The 27797-nt window shown below is 39.3% G+C and overlaps 1 protein-coding gene across 1 annotated transcript in view; it reads left to right on the forward strand.

Moving 5' to 3' along the window:
- PIK3C2G (phosphatidylinositol-4-phosphate 3-kinase catalytic subunit type 2 gamma) overlaps window positions 1-27797 on the forward strand; it is a gene marked incomplete at its 5' end in the record, with an annotated part of 212422 nt that overhangs the window by 33547 nt on the left and 151078 nt on the right. The window contains 4 exons of the mRNA XM_082496368.1: window positions 4450-4513; window positions 9441-9563; window positions 15830-15863; window positions 26678-26873. Of these exons, the coding sequence (XP_082352494.1) occupies window positions 4450-4513; window positions 9441-9563; window positions 15830-15863; window positions 26678-26873 (417 nt within the window). The remainder of the gene's footprint in view (window positions 1-4449; window positions 4514-9440; window positions 9564-15829; window positions 15864-26677; window positions 26874-27797) is intronic.

Raw genomic sequence — 27797 nt, forward strand, 5'->3', positions numbered from 1 at the left:
CAAGCAAAACTTTCCGTCAGTGAGTCCATTCTGACTACTCTTTATCACCTTCTTGTAGTTCGTGTGCCTGGAAACGGTTCTCAGGATTAGTTGTTGCATCAGACTTCTTAGGGTTCAAGGTGAGGCTGATCAGCCTGTAGTTCTCTGGGTCTGTCTTGTCCTTCTGGAAGATGGGAGTGATATTTACTTTTCTCCAGTTTTCAGGCACCTCTTCCAATCATCATGTTTGTTCAAAGATTATCAAGAATGACACAAGAATCACAATGACATCAACCAGCTTCCTCAGCATTTATGGCTGCATCCCATCAGGGCCCACGGACTTATGTATGTCCAGTTTAAGTATTCTCTTACCTCATCCACTTCCTAGCTCATTCCAGGGACTGCTCCCTGGAGGCCATGTCCATGAGATAGCACCACACTAGACTCCTTGGACATATGCAGTCTTCCAGCATTGTGCTTAAGGTTTGCTCCAGGATGTGCTTTACATACTTTCCGTGTTATGGTATGGAAATACCACCATGGTAGACTGCTTCATGTTATGCTGGGCTTTTTGAACAGAACCCCCTTTTAAAGGAAAAAAAAACCAACCCCCTACATGTCTTAGTAGTACTGTAGAGTCATAGAGGGCCTGGAGTAGGCTCCTGCTGGGTCTATGCAGGGTGCACAGCTGGTTCTATCTAACTATAGCTACTCCAAGTATTTTGAACACAAACCTTCATGCACTCCTTAACTCAGGGATCAAAAATCACTCCCTGGGCAAACTTTAGCAGTGTTCACATATTCTTTTTCCCCATGAGAGGCAACTGGTTTGAGTTGAAAGCATTTGCACAATTAAGTTGAGGAGGCACTTAAATTTGAATCACCACCAAAATTACAAGGTGAGCCGTACAGTGAAGAAAAGCCCTTATTCTTGTAAGCAGTGCCACCCTAATTTTTTTTTATTTTTTTGGTGAGTAGGCCTGTCAATAATATCATATCTGTTCATAACACCTGTTTCTAACATAACATGCAACATCATCTTGGTGCTTATTCTGCACTGGGGTGTATGTTGGCAACATGTTATAATGCCTCATTTCTATATCTAGCTAGGGCTGTAATTAGAGATGGAGTAGACGGATGCAGTGGAATGGAGATGCAGCAGAATGGGCTCAACACAGGCTGTGCAAATCTGCCTGGCATCTAGGAAGGCTAGCAGATTACTTTCCCATCTTGCTGTGTCTTCACAGCTGTGAATATTTAGATTAGCTAAATAAAATAATGCTTAGGATTGTCTGCATGCAGGGTAGTTACATTTCTGATTGTAGCACACAAACATTTGTGTTCTAGAGAACATATTGATTGAGATGCTCAGTCTGCTTAGATCCAGCAGAAGAGGAAATAAACCTGTTTGAACTGATGTGAGATGAAGTAAAAAGAATGAACTGAAACTTTACCTCTGTAATAATCAGATTTGCTCTCACAGGCAAATGTGACCAAATAAAACCGGCAGCCTCCACATCAGTTCATGCACTGATTTTCATAGCTTGGAAACCGAGTGCAGTGTAAATCAATGAGTGCATCAGAAGAACTGCAGTCCATTGGCCCATAATCTGTGACACTGAGGTGCCAGTAACTGTACCATGATGGCTAGTCTGATCCATGCAGTTAGGCACAGCTTAGTTAGGCAGGTGGTGTGAAACAGCATTTTTAGCAAGGAAACCTAGCATTGCTCCACAGTAGGTGCTGTTGCCGGGAGACTGAAAAATGAATGCGGTAAGTATATGCTTGCAGGTATATACTTGTCTTTCTCCCATACAGACCAGCTGGGATCTAAGACTGACTCTCTCAAGTTGTTTGTACTTTTTTTTTTTTCCTTCCTTTTCTTTTCAAAATTATTGCACCGTATTGCCTTGCCAGAAGCTCCAAAAATTTCTTCATTGTTAAAGAAGCAATGAATGTTCATATGTTGGTTAGCATTGCCATATCTATACGCAGTTATCAAAGGTGTGCAAGTATGAAGTATGTTTGTGTGATAACATATGGGTATTATTAGTTATCTAGAAGCCAAAAGATTCAGGAAAACATTAGTAGAGGCATTTTGATCATTGTTACAAGTTGCTGGATTTTTTTTTTTCTATTAATTGTGTAAAATTATGACTACTTTATACAGAAAATTCTCTAGGGTAAAATAAACTGATGGAAAATATGCTAATTTTTTGAACTAGTGTTATAACTTATGAAATTATTCTGCAACCTGCATTTAGGTCAAGCATGCTAATAAATATTCTTACCTGTATGCATCAAGGCACGAAGGCAAGCTCGTATATCCAGACCTACTTTTGAGCTGGGTAATGCTATGAAAAAGATGTTATGCCTGGAGACTTGGTCAAAGCGGAGCGACAACTTGTATTAGCTATGATTTAACAGGATTACAGGAGGAATTGCCAGACAGCTACTCAACATACAAACTGCCTGGCTAGATAAGGCTAGTGCAGATTGGAAATAAAAAGCTGTAAAGGCAAAACCATCTGTAGGAGGAGGTGAATAGTAGGCATCTATGGGGAAATGCACTCCGGTATTAGCCACCTAACACTTCTCTATTTTGTATGATGATTTCAGTGCAATGACTCTCTTTCTTTCCTTCTCTTGCCTTACAACATATATATTGAAAGTCTAACCGTGTGCCGTGAAACCTGTACTTTGGACCATAGTTGCAACTCTAATCTCTGATTGCTCAGTTAGCCCAACTAAGATACATGAAGACACACACAATTTCTCTGTAAACAATAGCCCGTTTGCTCTGAAGCAATCAAAATATTTTTGTGACTTTCAGCTACCAGACTGCAATGGGGTGGGGGGGGGTGGGGGGGGAGAATTCCTTCTAAGACTTCTGAAGAGAGAGAACCCCCATACAAAGGGTCACTGGGAAATATAAGAGGGGAAAAAAAAAAAGTCAAGGATAAAGTATTAGAGTAAAACAAATAAACACTGAAGAAAGAATATAAATTGAAATTTCCACTTTCTCATAAAAGCACATGCAGACCCTAACTACCACTGAGCACCATCAAGGCAATAATGTGTCCATTTTCTCAATCGGTAGGCTAGGCAGGGTGTGAAAGTTGGAATTTTCCAGAAGACTTGACCCAACAGAGGAGGCTGTCAAAGGAAAAGGAAAGTGTATTCCTGTGTGTAACAACCTCAGCCATGGTCTCATAGGCACCTTTTTTTTTTGTTTGTTTGTTTCAGCTGACAAATTAAAGACTGCTAGAATTTCATTTTGCTTGAAACACAGAAAATGACACAAACGCCTATTAAAAGCAAAACTCTGATTCTGGTTATCTGTTGGGGATACCACTTGGAGCCTATGGTGCTAAGATGGTGAGGTTTACAACTGAAGCATCAGTCCCAGAATTCAGTGTAGAGAGGTGTTATACTCCTGCTCATAATTAGCAACCAATGATAGGACAAGGGGTAATGGATTCAAGCTGGAACACAAGAGGTTCCACTTAAATTTGAGAAGAAACTTCTTCTCAGTGAGGGTGACAGAGCACTGGAACAGGCTGCCCAGGGAGGTTGTGGAGTCCCCTTCTCTGGAGACATTCAAAACTCGCCTGGACGCCTTCCTGTGCAACCTCATCTAGGTGTTCCTGCTCCGACAGGGGGATTGGACTAGATGATCTTTTGAGGTCCCTTCCAATCCCTAGCATACTGTGATACTGTGATATTCCTAATTAGTGAAGCTTTGCTAAGGCACAGCAATCTGACTGTAAAAACTTCGCGGTAACTTCTGTAACATGACAAAGGCATGGGACTACAGGGTGGTGTATGTCTATCTGCAGAAATAAAACAAATTCACAGCTTAGGTAACGCTATGGAGAAGGTAGTTGCTGAAACAGTTTGGGCATGTCAACTTGAGAACTGTAAGCAAATAAAGTTTAATGAATTATGTAGCAATGGTGTCCCTTTTTATAATATACAGTTTTATACTTGTGACTTAGTATGGATTTTTGAGATGTAGAGCGTTTGCAGATGTTTTGCCTGATTCTCTGCAGCTTTAGTCTGTGGAGTGATTGAGAAAGAAGGCATTGTAGCGTATACTTCAGTCCGTCCTTCTTCAAGGTAGTATTTAAGCACTTGCTTAACCTTAAAGAGTAAAATAAATGGGATTTGGAGTTCAACAGGCACTGAAATAGCAAATCACTTGCTGGAGTTCTTTCGCTCGGGAAATGTGTATGCTCCAGGTATAAATAGGAGATTTTTACATCTCTGCTTTGTGGCAAATAACTACCAAAAAAGCAAGGAGATCTGGGCATAATTATGTGGTGTCTACAGAAGCACTTGTCCTTATTTTATACTAACATAAAATCACTGTCAATTAAACTACTGTTTGTGGAAAAAAATCCCACAAACCCGTTCTTTTTATCCAATTGTTATTAACGTGATGTTGTTTTCTTATTTTTCTATTTCCAGACGGAACCTTGTTTCAGCTATTATGAAATACAGAGGTCAAGTGGAATATCTGTTGGAAAATGAGGTAATTGTTCTCAGTTTGTTACACCAGAAAAGCATTAACTTCCTACGTGAAAGGTATCTAATTACTATGAGTCTCAAATACAATTAAGGAAGACTTTTAATTAAGGCTGCTCAACTTGACTTTGAAAGAATATAAATTGTCTTAATAAAACTTGGCTTGAGATTAGGAAGAAAGTGCTACAAATTTAAAATATCAAAGGTAACTATTTCTAAGTGTTAAGGAACCTGTTAACTAAATCCAGGATCATTTGGGTTGGCAATATAATATTTGGAATTAGCAGAGTTATAATGCACTATATGTATCTGGAGAATTTGCTCCCGATTTTGCAAACCCACAAGCCAAACGTTTACATACTTAGGATATATATTCAAGCATGGAATAGTTTGCAGGGTTAGGCTTAGGAAGCAAAACTCATAAGAGCTTTATTTTAAAGTATCATGGGCTGCCAAGTGAATGTTACATGCTTAAAAGAGAAATCTCTTAGGAAATCTTCTCTATTAACTAATGTTTTCAGGATAAATGTCTAAAGGACAAAAGTGTATTTGAGTGATAGCTTGGAAGAAACCAAATGGCTATTTGATCTGTGTTTCAGGTGTCATGCTAATTGACTTTCTAGGGTTTGGAACTGGAAAGAAAATGAAAGACACTAGTAAAATCAAAAAATACTGATGTAGCATGGAGATATTTCAGTGCATCCCTTCCAGAATTATAACTCATTATGCTGAAGTATGGATTTCTTTGAAATATAAATTAAAACATAAAATTCTTGTTTCAGAAGTGTCACCTATATTCAAGTCCAGATTTAAATCTTTCTGAATATCCTTGATCCATAGGTATTTCTATTTTGAATAGTCGGAAAACATACACGTACATAAAAGTGTGTATATGCATACATATATATAAAAATGCACATATACATAGACGTGTACACGAATATATAAATATATATCAATACACCTGTAAATAAATATGTGTAGGTAAAAATATTCTACATATTTGTGTAAATCTGACACTTTTCTTTTGCAAAATGCATAGCAATTTAAAAGCTGTTGAACTGCACCTAGTTACAAAATAACCCTCTGGTTTTGATACTGTGTAGGTATTCACTGAGCTTTTCTTTGTAAGCAACTTCTCAAAGTGAACTTCTTGGTGTATAAAATGTGATGCAGTCATAACTATTTGGAAAATGGAGGTCCCCAAACTGAAATGTGCATATATATTTCTTTACTGAAGTAGACCCATCAGTGTAGTTACTCACATTCACTTGAAATTTTAGGGCCTAAAGTAAGAAGATTCCAAATTCAAAGAAAGCTATAATGTCAACATTAATGAGGCATTACAATCCACCCTGTTTAACTGATGCTCTGTAGATATTCCTCAGACCTATAATGAAACACTCTTAAATTTGTTTTTGCTAAAGATTTTTACCTTGAGTAAGCAATTACTTGAGATCATTAACTTTTTATAAAGGGAAGACAGGACATTTTTCAAATATTCATGCTATGCAACAAATACGCATGTGTTACTCTAGAGCTAAATTTCTCTATAGTTTATTTTTTGTTTAAGAAGGTCTTATCTACACAGGGACGCTCAATAAATTTCATATGAATTGCTTAAAAGAGCAGGATTGCAAGTTAATGACATAGGTCAGATCATCATACAGATGTTTCCATTCAGAGGCATCAGAGTGTATGAAGCTTTTTCAAACCTATAATTAAAACTACCGTTACTGCTTTGCTTTAATAAGTGGTTTGAAAAATTATGGAGCTGTAATGTAATAAGTTATAGTCATAAATATATAGTAAAGAAAGCAAAAAAATGAGAACCCTTTCTTCGTTCTTTGAATCCTGTTTACTTATTTTCTCTAACATCTGATTAGATTCCTTTAAGAAGGTTTAAAATTGGGATCTTTCTAACTGCCCCCCTACCCAAGGTTACATGGGAATCATTATATTGATTTTCAAGGCCAGCACTCGCATCACTGGGAGGGTTTGTTACCCTTCTTCTGATTCACCACAAGCCATCCTCAGCATGCTCTGAACTTTAAGCCACTGGGAGTTACTCATGTATACTAAATTAAGCACATGCGTACCTGCTTAAGTTCCATAATTAACTGGAACTTTAAGTGTTCAGTTTTAATCAGACAGCTCTTGAGATTCTTGGTTTAAAAAAATCAATAATTTTTTTTTCAGATTTATCTACCTACTTTAAAATTTCCTTGTTCAGGGATGCCTGTCAAAAAGCCTTGGAGATACCAATACTTCTGACTTTCGTGACAAGCCCGCTACTGTCGTTATTAGTAATGATCAATGAATGCAAAATTCTTTTTATGCTGGTTAATGCCTCTGTAAAATGAAAATTAAACGAAGAGAAAAGTTTAGGGTATTTGGCACAAGGTGGGGGTAGGATTGGTGCTGTTGGGTTAAAAAGTAAAAAGTGTTCCCAGAGTGTGTGTGCAGTCAGACAACTAGCCATTTTAGTTCCCCGATAATCACTTGCCACACACTTAATTTTTAAATCTATTCAGAATGTACTATTAATGTAGAGAGAAAACTTTGTAAATTTTTAATACGGAGTGTAGAAGTTCTAGAAAGAAGTAGCATTTTTTATCATATAAATAATTTAAACACCAAAATATCCTTCAAAGGTTCTGCTGGTATTTAAATATGTAGAGGGGAAAAAACACATATACAAGATGTTGACTATAATTCTTTTGGACTTTCAGAAAATGTGAAAGTTCTCTAAGAAACAAATCTGTCTTCCCTACTTTGCGACAAAAATGAATGTCATATGTCTACATATGGAAAAGGAAAACATTATTATTATCATTACATGATAATATCCAAAAACAGAAATAGTGTGAAAGAAGTAATCATTCATAGTATACAGTATTAAAAAAATTTTTATATGCTTATTCCCCTTGATCAGCAATATGCTCCTTAGAAGTAGCTACCATATAAACAAAGTCCATGGCATAGTTGCTTCTAGAAAATATTAAGTACTTTGTTAATTTATCTCTAAACAGAATAGTATATTATACAGAAATGGATAAAATCCTCAAGATACCCAGCTCTTTGTGCAACATCATACATATGTATGTACAAAAATATATGAACTGTTGGGTTTGGTCATTGGTTTTTTTTTTTTTTTTTCTGTCCACCAGTAGATCTGTTTCTCTACTCAAGGATTAATCTAGTGTATGTCTATTGCTTGTGCACTGCTCAGAAATTGTCCTGCATGAATGTGTCTTTACAGACATAATATCCCTTGTTCTAATAGTCCATATCCACTTGTGAAGAACAAAAATGCTAAATGAAAATTTATTTAAATTAAATGCTAAATTATAATATTTATTTTTTAATTGCAAACTATATATAGTAAATGAAAACATATATGTATGTATACGTGTGTGTATATATATATGCATTTCTTCAACAACTGCACATTAAAGTGATATCAATAATGCTTTGGTTTTGTCAATGTTATACATGGTAACAAAGCCATGGCGTTTTTGCAGGTATTTTTACTTCTACGGGCAATGTATGTGTGCATAGAGAGTAAATCCTGCAAGAGTTCAATTTAAAAATCGAAGTGGTAGGAAAGAAATACTAAAGAAAGGAAATGCACTCCTTGTAAATTGGCAGAAGGGTGAATCAACTTCAGACCAAGGGAAGGTCTGAAGTTCTCAAGAGATCACAGTCAACCATAGCCTTTTTCTCTCCAGAGCCTCCAGTATGAAAAGGTGTTGCTGTCTTTAATTACTAAAAATAACCCAAAACCCAACAACTTATATTTAAAAGAATTCTGATCGCCAAATGTTTGAGGATATTTTATGTAACTAATTCCTGCTTTAGTTCTGCTGAAGGCAAGTAATGTGGAATTAGTAACCTCAATATATTTTATTTATTTGTATTAATGACAGGTGGTAACCTTCTCAGTACAGTCTGGATATAGACCTTAAGCTTAAAAATAGAAGGTTCATCCTGGTACAATTTTTCTTTTTCAGGCATGAAATGGATGAGTTAGAGAAATGGTTTTATCAGTACATAGACATGCTGTAGCACACTAAAAGGAACGTTTATCAGTACAGAAACATGGAGAATATTTATAGGAGAGCTTCCACTTGTTCAGAGAATGTATTTTAAGGTTTAATGAAGTGATAGAACTATGCAGGAAACCCATGAATTTGTATTTATTTATTTATTTTCCTGAACATAGAGTTCTTGATATTTTCCTTCCCTTGACATCCAATTTTTTTTTCTTGAACTCCCCAAAGTATTTCTGAGATTATTCATCTAGAGATTTTTGTCATATGGTAATATTTAAAGATCTAAAATTATTAGCAATAAGATTTAATAGTTTGAACTATATATATATTTTGTAGAAAAGCTAGTTGCAGAAGTACTCAGTCCACAGGTGTCAGATTATGCAGCCTCCCGCACAGTCACTATTTTTAGGAGGAACATGGCTGTCTGCCAGCTCTCACCGAGATGGGTAAGAGACAATAGTGGGGATAAATTCACAGTATCATAAGAACATCAGAAAGCTTTTGAATCACTTGGGTTCAGGTTTTCTCAGAAGATTCTTCACAGTGCTTCTACACTTGTGAAGTTCAGAGCAACCAATGTTTTGCCTCAAAATCAGCCTCAGATACCAAATTTGTCACAGTTTCAACAAGGCACGATTTGTGGAAGATAATTGGACTTCAACAAAAACTATGCTATACTTAGGAAACTATTGGTTGGTAGCGATTTCAATGTAGCCAGACTAATGCATGGTGCGTTTGATTTTCGTATGAGTAGATAGGATTTTCTACATAGTCACTGGCATGAAGTTTATGGTGAGGCGTTTCTGATGATTGGTATGTGTCTACTGTTTACCTTTTTTTTTTTTTTTTTTTTTTTTTTCCTTTCTTTGCTATCGACAGCATAAAGTTGATAACGTGATTGAAGTAGCTAAGGCAATCTGCAGTGTCCTCGGTTCTGTGGAAACCAGAGATATTACTGAGGCAGTCAAGAAACTCCGTGCGGTGCCATTGGTGAAAGCACAGGTAAAAGATGCAAGTTGATGTCCTATTTTTCTCTTTAAAACTAGAGCTTGAATGGGTATCGCTAATTTTCTGGTTGATCAAGGCCATTCTACTGTCTTACTACCTATTTTCCCTCTGACGTGAATTATGTAGAGGCACTATAAAAAAAGAAAAGATTGTTGACAATGTGTGGCAGAGGAGCAACAGAGGACTTGTCCTGGTTTTAACTGTAACTGATGTGCTCCTGTGGGTGTTCTTTCTTACCCCCACCAAACGTTCAAATCTCTTCTTTGCCACATCGCCCATTTACCAAATCACGAGATTTCCAAGTATTTGATTTTCATACATTTAGCATAGCTTGTTAACAATAAAAAAACATTCTTTCTGTAAATGTCACTTAAATTATGAGGTTTTCAGATAGAAATGTCTCTGCTATTCATGCAGAGAAGGACCATCATCATATAGTCCTGATTTTAGCTGGTATACTCACTTTTAAAACAATGAAGTAGGTTTTCCAGGGGTTACTGTATGATTGTGAACTGGGACTTTGGAGGGCAGTATCTGTTCTCAGTTTTGTCTTCAGCTGCTTTGGTATGACCTTAGACAAGTCACTGTGACCTGATTTACAGAAGTTCTGAACACCAAAAAATTCTTTTGAAGTCAGCATCTTGGAAGTACAAGTGCTAAGCAAATTTGAAAATCAAGCCATTAATCACTTGAGTTTAGTCTGGTGTTACTTTAAAACGTGTTAATTCTTTCCCACCTTAATGAAATTCCCTCTTCACACTTTTTTAAAAAGTTTAATAAGTTACTAAGGATTTTTTTTCTTTCTTTGTACGGTCTCTGTCTTGTCACTCTTTCTTATAGCAAATATTGTTCAGAGAAACAAGCCAAACTGGGCAAGATGCTTGTGTTCTCAGACCATTACCTGCTTACAAAAACTTTTATTCTTTCTCTCTATTGTTTTTTTTAAGCCAATGGATTGTGCGGTGTGTAAGAACACCTAGGACAGGGAAGTAAACAATGGGGTGTATCTAGTGTTAACTGAGTTAACTAGTGAGTGTCTAGCTACATAAGTGGAATTTATTTAATTATGCCTGATATGCAATTTGAGGTCCCAAACGTAAGACTGGGGGAAGCTAGCATAATTCTTTTTATAATGTTTCTTGTCTCATAGGAGTGATATATAGCAAATTAATTGTATACTGTCATCCACGTACACAGCTTCAATCTCTCAAATACTTATCATCTTACAGGGGCACACTTCCTTCTGAGAGGTGAAAAGACTTACCAAAGACCAGAAAGTATGTTAGTTGAAAAGGATCTAGTGATGTTCAGAAAACCTCTTTTGTTAAGTGTCTGCACTCTTAGCCTTTGTTTATTCCTCATGGAGGGCGGGGAGGGAACAGCTTCCAACAGGTAAAGTACAGGACCCAAGCAAATAAAATCTAGAGCATCAGAGTAGCTCTCTGCAGGTCTGGGTTGTAAGTAAATCCCTGCACCGTGTTTCTGGAACAGAGGACACTAGAGATCACAGAGCAGATATTGCTGCATGGCCCTGGGTAGAACCAGCTGTGGCCTTCTGGAATTAGTTATATGGGCGCTGTCTCTCTGAAGGTTGGCAAGTATTGTTAAAGGACCAAGCTGCAAGAAACAACAGCTCTAGGGTTTTTTTTGTTGTTGCTCAGAGCTGACCCGCTGATTAACTTAAGCACTTTCTCTTGCCTTCCTTCTAGGTCATGACTCACTGTAAATCTTGTTTCTATAGCATCCTAAATCTTTTCATGTCCACTTCAGCATCAATTATTAGAAGTCACTGTTCTGGGTAAATTCCAGCATAAATGGCTCTGTGACAGCACACATTTTATCTGGCGTGTTGTTGATTTAAATGGAAATAAGAATATCTCATTTAAGAAAAGTTCTTCCTGTATATTAGAGGGCAAATACAATAGAGAGAGATAAAAGAAGTAACAAGGGATTCACGTGATCTGCTTTTCAGTTAAACACCAGGCTGTCCTGAGAGGCAGCAGGCGGATCAGTATCTTACCCCTGAGAAAAGTATTTTGTCAACCCAGAATCTTTCTTAAGAGATAGATAAAGAGCTTGGTCCAGTAAAAAGATAGAGAGGACAAGTAACAGAACATGTTCTCCTTTAGGAAGGAATTAGAGCAAAAGAAATGTATTGGGACTAATTTGTTAAGAGGATTTCTTTTGGACTAAAGAGAACTTTAGTGTATTTTCTCTTTGAGTGTTCAGGTCAGCCCTGTGAACCCAATGTGTAAACTGCCTCCTATGGCTGGCTTCTGTTTACGGAGTACCCCTGGATGCATTTTCAACCCTCAGCAGAGAGAGAGAAATAGTAGTTGAAGAGCCAAATCAGTTCCTATTATTGTGGCCTGTCCTGAGCAATCAGAAAACTCCACATGTCATGCCATGAAGAATAAGATAATGGGACGTAAAACAGAGCGTACAGGTCATCTTTTTGAAGTCTAAGGTTTCTGTTGATGTTCATGTTTACTTCTGCTTCTCTTCTGAGTCACTGTCATGCAAATAGTTTTTATTTTAGAGATGAAGTGATTGTTACTAGGCAAATAATTGAATTATGAGCTAACATATCCTGTTGTAAAAGCAAAGAAGAAAAAAAACAAAACAAAAAACAACAAACCCAACCCAATCAAACAAAAAACCCTGCTCCAAGTGTTCCTAGCTTGCCATCTCTCATTCTCAGCACGTGTCCAATTTCCAACTCCACTGTATAGACAGTCTCCAATATATACAGTTTCTGCTGAACCAACTTCCATGTACTTCCTTGCACAGAGGGAGTAATACACTTTCCTTTTTTTGTTTTACCTATTTAAATTATAAGCTCTTCAGGGCAAGGAACGCCTCTCCTTATCTATATGTACAATCTCCAGCACAGTAGAGTGCTGGTCTTGGCTGTAATCTCCAGAGGCTGAAAATGATAAGTGGTGGTGATGGTGATGATAATGATGGTGTTTGCTCATCTGTAATGAGCGAAATGATACTGTTCCTGAATACCCTCTTCTGAATGTTAAAAAGATCCTGTACTGATTGAATATTTTATCACTGGTCTTAAAATATTTTTCTGTCTTAATATTCGCATAAGAAGCTCCTTGTCTCCACATTTCTCTTGGAGAATGCTGACTAGTTTGTTACTCGTTTTTTAAAGTTTTTAAGTTATTGAAGTTTTGTTCCCTTAACATCCGCTTTCAGGCTTGGTTAGCTGAACTAGTTGTGTGTCCCTTGAAGCCTTCCTGTAAAGGCTGTCTATGACCTTGACTGACACCCCTCTCTTCCTTACCCTCCTTGGTGAGGCAGACCTGACTGACAACTAACTTCAAACAAATGGAGGAAAAAAAAAAGAAAGGGGGGGGGGCTGAAATAAAGCCAAACTGTTCCGGCAGCAACAAATGCTATTGCTGCTGTTGCTTTTTACTCCTTTGAGAAATAAGCGCTAGGACAGTCAATTAGACTTCAGCAATCTAGAAAAATTTCAAGTTCGATTTTATGAAGCAAGCAACTGAACTATAAATGTCATAAAAGCAGTAAAATATATTTCTGCATGTTCTGTAACTTGAACACTGTTCCATTTCATGAAAATAGAGATTACACATTATATGCAACTCCCTCATGTATAGAATAAAATAAAAATACAACAAATCAGATTTTATCTATATTTGTCAATATTTATATAAAGACAGTGGACCATCTCTCCTGTCTCTATCAACATATGTAGCCAAAATTAGTACTTGGCAGTTAGATGTTTGATGGAATACCAACTCCTCCAAAACTTTTTTGCGTTAAACTCATACTGAATTATAGGGACATTTCATGTGAATTCTGGGTACTGACAAAATTATTAAGTACCGCAATATTAGCATATCTTGTCAGTCTGCTTGAATTGTTTCTATGATGTTCATCAGCACAGTACCCCCAAGACTTTTTGTTAGGTAGAAGAGAGGCTTTTTTCAGACAAGTAGGTAACTTGCACCATAAGTAAAGTGAAATTTTTGAGGCTACCTGTTACGTCTCAAGTGCTGCAGCATTACACATGGCGTAAAGGAGAAATGCCAGAAAAAAAGTTCTAATTGTTTTTTTCACCATGGTTTCCTGATGCTTTAGTGTAATGTATGGCGTGGCTTTGTGTGGAATACCTTTTAACGCATCCATTTGGCAAGCTCCATGTGCATATAATGCCTCAGGGGAACTACTGCTTACTCCTTCCAACGTAAATTATGTAGGGTGCCAGTATATGTTTGTGTATACATATCTGTACATGTATGCTTGCATACTTTAAACAAAAAATCTCAATATGCTTCTATTTAAGTCTGGTTTTATGGGATGGGGGGGGGAAGAAAAACAAAGAAACTTATTTCCAATCTTCTGTGTTTAATTAAACTGTACTTATTAGCTCCTTACTGCTTTCTCACTGCCAGTACTATGCATTCCTGTACCGTGGTTAAGAGATTATGAAAGCAACTGGCACCAGTGATAGCTTCTTCTTAACTGATTGCGTCTCTTTATAAATGTGATTCATTCAGTCTCTAACCAACCTAACCCTCGGATTTTAAAATCTCTTCAGGGGAAACTCTAGGCCTGCTGCACAATTAATGGGTTTTGTCTCTTTTTTTTTTTTTTTTTTTCCCTTCCTTTTTCACAGCAGCTCACAAAAAGTCCTAGGAGATCAAATCCTGCCAGAACCAGGCACTAATCCACTATATATTAAATGAGCTACACTATGTTGAAATTATAAGCGCTGTTCCAAAAGCTTGTTTACTTTCCAAAATTTGAGAGAATTGAACAAAGGTCTCTGTTCCCATTTGTCTCACCGCATTATAAAGATTGTGAAAACATATTTCTCAGCCTGGAGGTTGCTTTCCTCCCCTCAAGTACACATTTGACTTCTCTTCATATTTACTATGCAAATGCCGGCAGCTCCAAGCTGGGTACCAGAGGGAAGAATATACATCCAGCATTTTACTTCTTACGTCACCTCTGCATTTTGCTGAATACCTATGTACTAACATGAAGGATTCTCAACCCACTGCAAAGGGATTACTGACTGTAAAGGATAGTAAACCTTTCAGGGACGTGAGTTCAAGCAGGGCAAGCCACGGGCAATACTGAAACACAGAATTAACTGTCTGGTCCAGAGCTGCACCTCAGTACTTTATCTCTGCCACCTTGGTACGTGCGAATCTGATGTCAGAGCCAGGCAAAGACGGGAGCAGACTGAGTAGCCAGGAGGGAAAGCTGGTGGCTCGTGCTTGCCTTTGAGCTGTAGCCGGATCCCACCTGCGGCCCGCGGGGCTGCGGGTGCCACCTGTCCTTCCGGGAGACACGCTGAGCTACCTGCCCTGATGGCGATTTTTCACGTGCAGAGGGGGAGGCACAGGCAGTGTAGCAATATTTAATTTTGTCCAGTGTCAGAAAAGGCTGGAGCAAGGTCTGATTGATGGCAATTATTGTACTTGGGGATTTAATAGAGCAGCTTTAAAAAAAAAAAAAAAAGTTTAGTTAGGCTGGTCTGTTCAGTCTAAGTAACTGGCCTGACCTTTCAGCGGTCATAAGCACCCAGCAGTTCCTGCTGATGGCAGTGGGTGACAAGAGGTGGGAATCAAGATACTGAATTAATGCTAGGCATCGAGAGCTGTGTTTAGGCACCAAGGGTGTAAACACCTCCTAAATCCCTGCACCTAATGTTTCCTGTTGGCCTTCTCTGGTTAGCTGCCCGTTCAAAGGCCTTTGAAGAGTATAGCTATTTTTGCTGATTTGGCACAGGGATGTAGGTGAAATGTAGGCCGCTTGAGTGGAGAATTGGTGCTCCTCAGCTTTGAAAGGATGCTGAGGCTGTGCCCGTTCAGCATGGTTGTGGGGTTCACATGTGAATATATAAGGCATGCAAAGGGATGGAGAGGGTATTCTTATCTCTGTTATATATCTGTTGTTGGCGGAGGCTGAAAACGTGTATGCACCTCAAATATTGATAAGTGTTTCTTTGTATCTTGACATGCCTAAAAAAATGTCAGAAATCAGGTCCTGAGTGACTTGCCTGAGATGGCGGAGGAAGCAGGTGGAAGAGCTGAAAAACAGGTCCTGGTATTCTGAATCCCAGTCATGTCTTCTGTTGTCATAACACTAGGATACATCCTTCCCTTTTCTCACTTTATTTTCCATGAGTACTACTCCTAAAACTGATATAACTGCTATCTGGTCTTTCTTGAACTAACTGATTATTTTTTTTCCCTCTGGTTTTGTCTTTACAGAATTCACTTCAAAGTGTTGAAACACCAGACAAAGGTAAAGTGTTATTTCAAGATATATCACCAGAAAACACTTGTTTTGTGATTTGTTTGTATTAGAGAACTGTTATAGCTGGCATATTGCAGATGTTTACATATTTAGTTGTATTATAAGATAATTATGGCAAGTTAAAATTAAAGTGATCTAAAAACATAATTAAAACATAGCATTTCCCAAAACTAATCTGGAGACTCAAATAGGCAAACCAAATAGTAGAGTGAAAGAACCGATTACAATTAGTGGTGGTCACAGCAGTTGCTCTTAATCCCAACTTTTTCTGTGAAGAAAAGGGAAAGTAAGGAACTTGATAAAAACCTAAAAAAAACATTTTTGTGTATGGCATTTCTACTTGGCTCCAATAACTTTCCTTCCTTCTTCCGTCCTTAAGCTTTAGTTCTTTGTTGTCTTTTGTTGTGTAAATAGTGTGTCGTATTAAATTATATACTGTCATAAGAAGAGTAGGTTAATTAACAGTAATGGACAAAATTGTAGACCCTGCCTTATTTAATTCCTCAGTTAAAATTAGCTTAGACTCATTGGCTAATGCCCAGTACTGTTAGCATTACTGCGGAGCACCTTGCAGACTGAGGGATGTGCAGGAGCCTGTACTGTCACGGGTGCCTGTTTCGGGTTCCTGGAGGGGACAAGCCACATCAGGGCATGGGTCCTGCTCTACCCCTCTGTGGCTGGCCTGCGACATACAGCTGGGGGAAGCTACGTGGATGACTTCGAAAGATCTTCCATCTGAAGACTGGGGTGGGCTGGGGTGTACTGTGGAACGGTCATCTCTCCATTTTGTTTAAGGAAAAAAGTGGCCTCCGAGTTGCTTGTTTTTCCTCTCTCTTTTTTCTTCTACCTACTTTTCTTGACTGCAGTGTGCTCAGAGAGGCAAAAAGGTGAACCAACCACAAAGATTGCAGCAGCCTTTCAAACACAGAGGTGGTGCAAAAGCAGGATTCCAAATGCCAGGCTTGTTCTTTCACCATTATTCAACTTGACGAACAGCAAAGAAAGAAACGGCAATTATATGTGTAAGCTGCCAGGAAAAGCTAAGCAACCAGAGGGCTAGGGGAGTGGGGGGAGAGAACATGCAGGTACAGAAGGGAGGAAAAGGTAAATACAGTTTGTAGGATTCTTCTCCCTCGGATATAGTCGCTTATCCCATGATTATTTCTTTTAACATTCTTAACAGCAACTAATTCTTGATGATGAAAAGAATGAATAGTTACTAATCAACATCTAACTTGGGAAACTAACTTAGAAACATCTTCCTCTGCACACTGTTCAGAAAACCCGGATATAAAAAAAATCCTCTAGTAAAAGATATTTCCAAATTTGGACTTCATTGAATCAGCAGCTTCCTCAAGGAAAATCTGATTTATTGAATAACAGTAAAGGAATCGGATTTCTTACTCTCTGCCTCTCTGTACCTATTTATTTAAATGTCTGTCTTGTAGTGAGGGGCCCAAAACAGAACACAGTATTCGAGGTGGGGCCTCACCAGTGCCAAGTACGGGGGCAATCACTTACCCAGTCCTGCCGGCCATGCTATTCCTGATACAAGCCAGGATGCTATTGGCCTTCTTGGCCACCTGGGCACACTGCTGGCTCATATTCACCTGGCTGCCGACCATTCATGCCAGGAAAACTTCAACTGTGAAGAGTGATGCTTCTCTGTTTGTTCTCAGCACACCCTAATTTCATAACAATTGCAGAATCCTTTTGGTAGTGTAATATTAGAAATTGCAGCTTACTGATTGCAAGTCAAAACTTGCCAGGCCATTAGTCATCCTGTGGAGAAGCCTACATTCAAGTTGTCCAAGGTAACCAAAATTCAAATTGACCTGTTGTATGCAATGATGTACATTTAATGTATGTTAAAATGTACTACGTGCCTTACATCTGCACCTATTAAATACATTTCTAAAAGCCAGCAAAATATTTAAAGTTAGGCTAATGACTGTTAACAAAAAAAGTCTGGCTATTGTATTAGAGCCGGTGTTAAAGGCATGTCTGATAAAACCCAAGTGTGAGGGCAATGACCAAACCTGATCTGCTGGAACCTAGGCCTGATCCCCAAGAAGTGGACAAAGCCATTCTACACATCTTTTATTTTGGGGATCACGAGCTTTTCTTGGTCCTTGTCTTCTCAGTGCTCACCTTCATGATAATGCCATGGGGCCCTCATCTGTTGACCTAGGGACACTGAGCCTGAGAGGAATCCAGATGATATTTTCACCTGCTGAAGCTAGAAGTAAAAACCAGCTCGGTGGCGAGATGTGCATTCTTGCTGAAATCACCTTTGTGTTTTGTTTTCCACCTCGTTTGCTTCCCACCCTCTTCACTTCATTATGCTTAGCTGGCTAGAGTTGCTGGCATGCAAAAATTTGCAAGTGTGTTACCCGAAAGTAGGGTAAACTCACCACCTTAGCTCAGTGCTGGTAATCTTTTCCACATCTCTGGGAAGCTAAAAACCATGTGCTTAGCTTTCTGTAGCAGCACAATTGCACATGAAGTCAGCATCGACAACCGAGGAGGAAACGGACTGCATTTCCCATTTGTACTGTTCTTTTCTCTCTCTTATATGTATTCATGTTTATCTTGAAGAAAGCAGGATCAAATTTGAACAGCAAGAGCAGCAGTTACTCCAACTAATAATTTTTTTCCTCTCCTTTTCCTCCCTCAAGTAATAGTTATTACCCTACGTATCATAAGAGTTTTGGTTTTCTTCATTATAGCTACCACAAAAGAGAAGAAGATAACAGATACTATTAAATTAAAACCTTGCTTAATAATCTGTTTAGAAACCACTGTAATCTTTCTCTTTATTAAAAGATTATCAGAGGTTTAATATTAGTAATTCACCATGGACTAAGCAAGTCAAAGACTATATTCAAAATATCTAGCCTTGATTTAGTGTTGCAATAACTGGCTCCGTTAACAGTGTTATCTCTGTAGACCAAGTTATTCCATTGCTGCAAACAGAGCAGTACTTATGTTCTGCCTAAGTATGCATCATGTTCTTTTTCCTCTGTATGAAGTCCTTAGAAGATTATAGTCATGTTTTACTACTCAAAGTATTTTTTTATTTCTTCTTAAATGTGAGGAACGATAGGCATTTCTAGACATTAGCACCGTTCTGCAGCATCACGTGTTCCCAGAAAATAAAGAATGAGATTATTCAAGTTAGGGATTTAGCACTGGAACTTGCTGCAATCCAGAGTATGAAAAGACAGGCTGTAAGCTGGTACAAAACTCAGTCCATGCGTGTTTCTCAGAAGCTGATGAATGAATGTTTATACAATGTCTACAGCCTTGCTACTTCAGGCGGGGATTTCACCGGATCAGACATAATAAGCAGCTTTTGGAATTTGATCAGTAGTTCTCTGGGACCCATCCCAGAAAGTCTAGTAGCATCATGAACTGATGATACTGAATTAATAGACTTTTCCAACTGAATTGCTGGAGTTGCTATCTTTTCAAGTAAACGCAGAAATCGGATACCTTGATTACTATACATTTAACAAAGTCATCAATACATTTAAGGGTGTAAAGGTTCACTAACTGTGCTTGGGATTTGATAGTTGCTTCTACACCAGATCATAAAAATATTCACCATGGAAAGTTTCACACACCCCACACCCCCACCCCCAAAAAAAGTTAGGAACAGGAAAAAATGGAAGGGTTTTTGAAGACTTTCTTATATAAAATTGAAAACTCAACTTCCTTCTTTTCCTAGTACAAAGCCATTATAGTTTTGTTTTGGAAAAAATCACTTTTTGTTTCAGAATGCAGAAAAACGTCAAGAGCTTTTTATTGGTTGCATTTCATCTCTTTAATTGTCTCCGGAAATGTTTTCAAATCTGAGCATGGCTCTTTACCTCAAAGTTGTTGCTGTGTTACATCCTGATACGTTGTTCTGAAAGTCAGGGGGGTTTTAACCAAGGCTAATTTTGTAAATAACTACAACCTCCCCCCCCCCCAGTTCTCAAAAAAAATTAAACAGCAGTTACCGAGGCCTTGATACTATATAAAGCATACAGTAGCAGAGACATTTTTGATACCAGGACAGGAGAAGAGTTTTAAATTTCTTTCAAGGAATGGGTAATTCATAGGATTCTTCAACTAGTAGGAGGGAACAATAAAGTAAATATTGGTGCTTGGAAACTGCACCTGATCAGTATTTGTATTACAGCCTTTTCATGTTTTGCCTTTTTCTTATTATAATAATGATGTAATTATCGCTGCGTAGCACCTTACCTAAATCTTAAGGTTGGTTTGTTTTGTTTTTTTTTTTCCTGGGTGTTTTGCATGCGCGCGTATGGACTAAACTGCACTTAGGAGCTTGCTCTTTTTCTTCTCTCTGAAAATAAGTGGGAAAGAACAATATCAAGATCCCGTTCTCTGAAATATCTTTGGGGTGTCAAAAGGGTCTTTAGCCTTCCTTCCAAATTCTGTTCAACCAGATATTTGTCATGTTTTACCCAGAGAAAATGTGTATACGGAGTCAGAGAGGGTGTGTTTGCTATGCATTAAATTGCCATCATCTGCGAGTGCTATAGCAGCAAAGTACCTACTCTGTTGGAAGGTCTGGCACTGAAATAATATGTGAATTGTAATACTGGACCGAGAAGAAGAAAGTGGTTTTCTATAAGGAATATGCTAGCATGTTCCTGACTAAACCTTGAAGACACCTGTAGGCATATTCATTAACACTTTTAGGGATGGTGTGGATTGTTCTGTTTCTCACCAAGGGTGAGATTTATGCCTTCATACTTCATGTACAAGGAACATGTGTCAGAAATAAGCATACCTGACAGCTGTGGTTAAAGTTCACTTCCCTTGGTCTCATCTCATTTCTGCAAGTCTCATTTCTTCTCACCTTCGCCGAGAAGGTGATGCCAAATAATTTCACACCAGAAATAAATGATGAGGTTTGAGTTGTGAGATTATTAATCTTGGTCACAATTCATTTTGGTATGTGGTGTATTCGTAGTCTCCTAGATACTGGCTATGCCTGGGACACCTTTCTAGAAAATGAACTCTGGTATAGCTGAAGCTGTGAATCTGCTGTAGGAAGTCCATAGCCTGTGCTATGTAATTCAGTGAAGCACCATAGTCCTTTCTCATATAAGATTTATTAATCATAAAAATCATAAAAAGCAGTAAAGTTCTCTGGCTTCATGAATGGGTGATATAATTTCAGCATACCAAATCCAATTCAGCAGCTCATAAAAATACAGTGAAAAGATGCTGACCAACTCTTGTGAGTAATGGACACTTACAGACTAGCCAAGATGTTTGTCTTTTAATTTAGTTAATTGCTGCCAGGCTTAATGAGTGAAGACTGGGGGAGAAAAAAGGGCTGACTGGCATGAATCTGACTAGAGTCATTTTAAACTGAGGACTGACAAGAGTAAGAAAATGAATGTACTAAAAAATGCTGCAGCTGCAGACCAGGTTATACTCGGACATTTGCTTACACTTGAGGAACTCTGTTCCGGAGAAGATCTTCATTCTGGATCTCCTGATAATTAGATAAATAATGCTGAAGTTTCATTTGTCTCCCTTTGCTGGCAGCTGAACTGGTTGCCCCAATTGCTGTCTTCACTCCTTACATGCCATCTCAGTGAGAGAGACAGCCTGTAGTCCTCCCGTAGGCCCTCCTTCTAAACTGGCTCCGTTTCTGCATTCAGGCACAGAGTGCAAGCCCTACGTGAAAGGTGGAAATTTAAGAGAGAGAGGAAAAAGAAGAACATTTCCCAGCTCCCTTCAGCAGGGAGTCTCATGGACATCATCTGCAACTAAATGAAGACTGTTAACCTTGCCCCATTTATCCACATAGATCTTGTAGGGTGGGCAGGTCCTTGACACCTAGCAAACTTTTTTCACCTCGCCACTGACAGATTGAAGCATGTTATAAATAATTGAGGCAAAGATTGTGCTTCTCCTTGTTTTCCCTCACTTTTCACAGGGTTTTGTTTGTCTGTTTATTATGTATCTGGCGTTCAGTTTTGTCTCTCGGGTAAATCATGAGAGTCATTCTTCTGTAAACATGGCCAGTGGACAAGATAGCTTGGATACAGTGATAGGCACCTTGCATCTTATTCACTTCCTTGCCTGACGTGTAAATTTTCTGTTATGGAAAGTATTTACCCTATGGTGTATATTTCTCCTGACTTTTTTTTTTTTGTGTCTGTTATGGTTTGAGAAACCTACAACAATTTGTTGTCATTTAGACAATTATTCTATCACCCCATGACCCTTGCTAACCCAGGAAGGGGAATTGGGGGAAACCCAAGGAAACTCAGGGGTTGAAATATAAATAGATTTAATAGGATAACACTAAATAATTAACATTAATAATACAAAAGAACCAGTATTGATCCCCATAGCAATATAAAATATACAAGGATTATGCTCAGCCAATTCTATCAGTAGGAAGCTGTGCGCTCCCAGCAGTGGACAGTAAATGTCAGACACTGCGAGAGCTACAGCTCTGGGAAGAAGGGAAGGGCTTAGGGGTCCGGCACCAGGGCAAAAAGTTCTCTGGACAGCTGCCATCAAGGGATAGAGAGGACTTTGCAGCAAACTTTCTAATTTATATTGAATGTGATGTTCATGGTATGAAATAATCCTGTTGACCAGCTTGGTTCAAGTGCCCGGGTCTCGCTCCTCTTCATCCCCACACCTGGTGAACCTGAAAACACTGAGACCTTGAAACCCACGCACTGTAGCTGGCTATATTGTAAATATTTTCACAAATTCAGACACTAGAGTCTTCTAAATGTGCAGTTTTCCCAACATTAGAAGAGAAATTAATCCTGTGTCGCTCAAACCAGGATATTGTCCAAGGAGTATTTCCTTCTTTCTGTGGCTTAGCTGAAATATAATACATTTCCAATTGTTCTGGAGACAATATTTGAAACATTGCCTTACAGCTTCTGTCCTGTAGTAGATGGGGCCAGTAACATAGTGACCAAGGATGAGGAAAAGACTGAGGTATTTAACGCCGTCTTTGCCTCAGACTTCAGAAGTAGGACCAGTTGTTCCCCAAGTACCCAGACCCCTGAGCTAGAAGACAAGGATGGGGAGCAGAATGAAGCCCTTGTAATCCAAAGGGAAATGGTGATGGACCTGCTTCAGCACCTGGAGGTACACAAATCTATGGGGCCAGATGGGATACACCCAAGGGTACTGAAGGGGCTGGTGGAAGTGCTCACTAGGCCACTTTGCATCATTTATGAGTGGTCCTGGATAACTGGGGAGGTCCCAGCTGACTGGAGGTTGGCAAATGTGACACCCATCCACAAGAAGGGCCAGAAGGAGGATCCAGGGAACTACAGGCCAGTCAGTCTGCCCTCGGTGCCTGGGAAGGTCATGGAACAGATCATCCTCAGTGCCATTATATGGCACATGCAGAAGAACAGGGTGATCAGGCACAGTCAGCATGAGTTTGTGAAAGGCAGGTCCTGCCTGACAAACCTGATCTCCTTCTATGATAGGGTGACCCACTTAGTGGATGAGGGAAAAGCTGTGGATGTTATGTACCTGGATTTTTGCAAAGCTTTTGACAACATTTCCCACAGCATTCTCCTGGAGAAACTGGCTGCTCATGGCCTGGACAGGTGTACTCTTTGCTGGGTAACAAACTGGCTGGATGGCTGTGCCCACAGAGTGGTGCTGAGTGAAGTTAAATCCAGTTGGTGTCCAGTCACAAGTGGTGTCCCCCAGGGCTCGGTGCTGGGGCCCGTTCTCTTTATTATCTTTATCAATGACCTGGATGAGGGCATCGAATGCACCCTCAGTAAGTTTGCAGATGACACTAAGCTAGGTGGGCGTGTTGATCTGCTTGAGGGTAGGTTGGCTCTGCAGAGGGATCTGGACAGACTGGACAGATGGGCTGACGCCAATGGTATGAGGTTCAACAAGGCCAAGTACTGGGTTCTGCGCTTGGGTCACAACAACCCCGTGCAGCACTACAGGATTGGGGTGGAGTGGCTTGAAAGCTCTGCCCGGCAGAAAAGGACCTGGGGGTGTTGGTGGACAGCCGGCTGAATATGAGCCAGCAGTGTGCCCAGGTGGCCAAGAAGGCCAACAGCATCCTGGCCTGTATCAGGAATGGTGTGGCCAGCAGGACTAGGGAAGTGATCATCCCCCTGTACTCGGCAGTGGTGAGGCCCCACCTCAAGTACTGTGTTCCGTTTTGGGCCCCTCACTACAAGAAAGACATTGAGGTGTTGGGGCATGTCAAGAGAAGGGCAATGAAGCTGGTGAGGGGTCTGGAGCACAAGTCTTATGAGGAACAACTGAGGGAACTGGGGTTGTTTAGCTTGGAGACCTCATCACCCTCTACAACCACCTGAAAGGAGGTTGTAGAAAGGTGGGGGCTGACCTCTTCTCCCTGGTGACCAGTGATAGGACGAGAGGAAATAGGTTCAAGTTATGTCAAGGGAGGTTTAGATTGGATATTAGGAAACGTTTTTTCACTGAAAGGGTTATTAAACATTGGAATAGGCTGCCCAGGGAGGTGGTGTATTCACCATCTCTAGAGGTGTTTAAGAAAAGGGTAGATGCGGTACTTAGGGATATGGTTTAAAAGTGTTTTTTTCAGGGTAGGCTAATGGTTGGACTTTATGATTTTAAAGGTCCCTTCCAACCTCAGCAATTCTATGGTTCTATGGATTGTGTAAAAACTGCTGGTGGCCGAAGGATGCGTTTCAACACACAGCATGAACTTTACACAGATTCTGAGCTGTATTTCACCTTCTTCTGGAGAAAATGGTGAGAAGGTTCCATCTCAGCAATCATTGACTTCAATAGGACAATTTGCATAAATAAGGGGTTTGCTACTGCACTTACATCTACCTGTCTGCCACTTTGAACAGATTGGAGCCAGGGAGTCTCCTAAGTAGCTGTTTTTCCTTAATGTAAATAGTTTGGTAGGTTTCAGATAAAGTACCGGTTCAAATAATAGTCCACTGATGTCCTCTTGATGTCCTCTTCTGGAACTCTTAAGAAGGCTTTATGTATATAACTATAGGTAATTTCTTGGACTGTAAAAGAATTCAGTGCAAATTAAACATTTAATTTGGAAGGTACTAAGTTATTACACATCCAAGAGAACTGGGTATGAGAATAAAATGGTATTCTAGGGAAAAAATTCATTAGAGGGAAAGATTTATTCAGAACAGTTATAGCGAAGGATGATAAATGGAGAAAGCAGTAAATAAAAAGATAATTTAAAATGTGTGCTAGACAGAGGAGTATACACAGAGAGTAAAAGAACTGAGTTTTCTTAACCTGTTAGTCCCTAAAATGATTCAGTTTTCATGCATGAAAGATGATTGCAACATGACAAGTAGTAGTATTCTAGCCAGTCCTTCATGAGTGCAATAACTTGCTGTCAATATTTCCAGTAGCAAACCCCACTATATGTCAAACTGTTTTAATGTTATGTATGTATCTATTGTTACATAGTTAAAATTTGTCTATTATAAGATGAAGACTGAAATAATTCCTTTGCGCTGATTGCAATGCATTTTGTGACTCAATAGTTCTGAGTATTTGCTAGTTTAAAGGCAAAAGGTATCAAAGAAGGAGGGATGAAATTCCAGACCGAGGATATGTTTTTTGGAGACGTTTCTGTCAGGAAACTGAGATAGCTAAGTAGTGAATCGTGGTATCTGTATCTGATGTTGGGCAGGATTCCTGCACCTAGCCCAAGTATAAAAAGCTAATATAAGCAAGTCTCAGGCTTTCTATTCCTGGGAATTTATTTTTTTCAATAGACACTATTAGGCAGCTAATAGAAGGCTGCCAAATACAGTGGCCAGACGAGTTTAGGGAGTATGTCAGGAACCGTAACAGCTGATGAGATCATGTAGGAACCCATGACTTAGAAGGGGGGAAAAAGGAGAATCTGGAATATTCCTCTTGGAAGACAAACCATCCTGATCTTGGAATGATACAACGTGCTCTGACACTTTCTTTTTCAACCCGTCCCTTGCCTGAGAAACGAGTGCTTGTACCAGCTCTCTTTGCTCGATGGAGGCTGCCAGGACTGGGGATTTTAATTTACGCTGGCAATCAGGCAATCCCCTAGCTGCTCCAAAAATACAGAGAGGGAAGATGGATAAAAGCCAGTAATTGCATAAAAAGAGCACTGCAGAGCTGAAGCCAGAGGAAATAACATAAAGGTGTGATATAAATAAGGCTACAGCCTGCGTTTCGTATGTATCCGTATAGATATGTATTTCTTTGTCCATCATTGTGTAATTTTATCACCAATCCATGACCATCTGAAAGCTGACTATGTCTGATTGTTGCTGCTATTGTATATATTTTATGAATTGTTTACCTACAGTTGCAACAGCTTTCTAGTCTTAAAATTTAACTAGTGCCTTTTCTCCATTCTACTGCTGCGTTGCCAGTTCCCTTGAACTAAGCAGCTACTTAGCTGCTGCAATTACAAAATACCTCCATAATAGAAATCCTTCCAGTACAGAAATTAACAGACTAAAATGGCATATCGGAGGCATAAGCTAGCTTGCTGTAGTTTAAAATGCTTACTTTGAAAATGTCTTAATTTGAAAGCACTCTAATGAAAGACTGTTAATGATACCCCAGAAATGAGCTAAGGCTGGCTTCAGAAGCACAGATGGCTAATTGGCTTCAGTTGGTAGGTTATGTCGTTTTAATTAAATTTTATTAGGAAGCATTTCAAAGCCATAACTGATGGTTTAAGATAAATATGGTTCTTTATAAATGACCTATTGCTAACCTTTATTTCTTTCTCTCTCTCCTCTCAGTGTTAATAGAGGCTGCTGTGACTGAGCTCTCCATGGCAATCTCCTGTCTCATCCATGTTTACAGCCGCAGCTTTGATGCAAATTTCCAACTTGCCAGCATACCTAAAAGCCCTTCATGTGCAGACATCAGCCTAGATTCCCAGCTCAGCTTCACTGTTTCTGCTGCCCACAACATCCCAGAAGCCTGGGTGACCAGGTAGGAGGAGATCTAGCAGCTGTTCACAAGATGGAGCGCTGTCTCTTGTGATCACGTGTTTTCTAGAGATGATAGCTTACCTTGTTGCTTCAGTGATATTCCTATATTAATGTTAGAGAATGAGTAAGTGGGTGTACCTCCACTGTTTTTCTAGCGTGAAGTGCACTTAAACTTGACTCAGAGACTTCCAGGCCCCACAGACAGATGGAGAATGGAGGAGGTAGACTAGATGTTTGCCCTTGACCAGCGTGGAAGGAGGGTAATGGAAGCAAGGTCAGAGCACTGACCTTGAGGGGTATGCGTACAAATGCTTGTGTGACTGACTTGCTCAGAGGGAGGGAGGAAAGGGTGGGTGCTGTATGCCAAAAAAGTTTGGACTGGGACTTGGTGTGGTCTCTGCAGTGCAAGTAACTGGAAGGACTGAAGGCCACCTTACCACAGTAACCAGAGGGGTGCTTGCTTAAACTCAATCTGAGTGAGGCTTTATCAGCAATTTTTTCTCTTGATGTATTCAAACCACGTTATTTGGCTAAGCATGTGCATTGACAATCCTCTTTATAGACAGTGATTAAAATAAGTATAATTATAGGTCCAAGTATACGTAGTATATCAGCATAACAGAGGAAAGAAAAAAGGGAGGCATCTTTAATAAAAAGCTGATTGAAATGTTCTCTTATGAATTGTCAAATTAGGTGTCTCTAGTAGTAGCTGCTTGTCCTACTCTGAGCAAAACTGGTGTTCTCCTTCTGCCACTCCAGTGCAATCAAAGGAGGACAGGCGACTACAGTCTGCTAGCATTATTTTTGAGTCAAAATGCTTTTCTCCAAGTTTTTAGTAATATTTTCCTCTTACTCCCATTTTATCTTGAATTCCGAATGACTGATGAAAAACAGTGGGATCACTTGCTTTACACTGTGAGCAAGA

This window comes from Vanellus vanellus, assembly GCF_965231255.1.
Source record: "Vanellus vanellus genome assembly, chromosome: 1".
NCBI lineage: Eukaryota > Metazoa > Chordata > Aves > Charadriiformes > Charadriidae > Vanellus > Vanellus vanellus.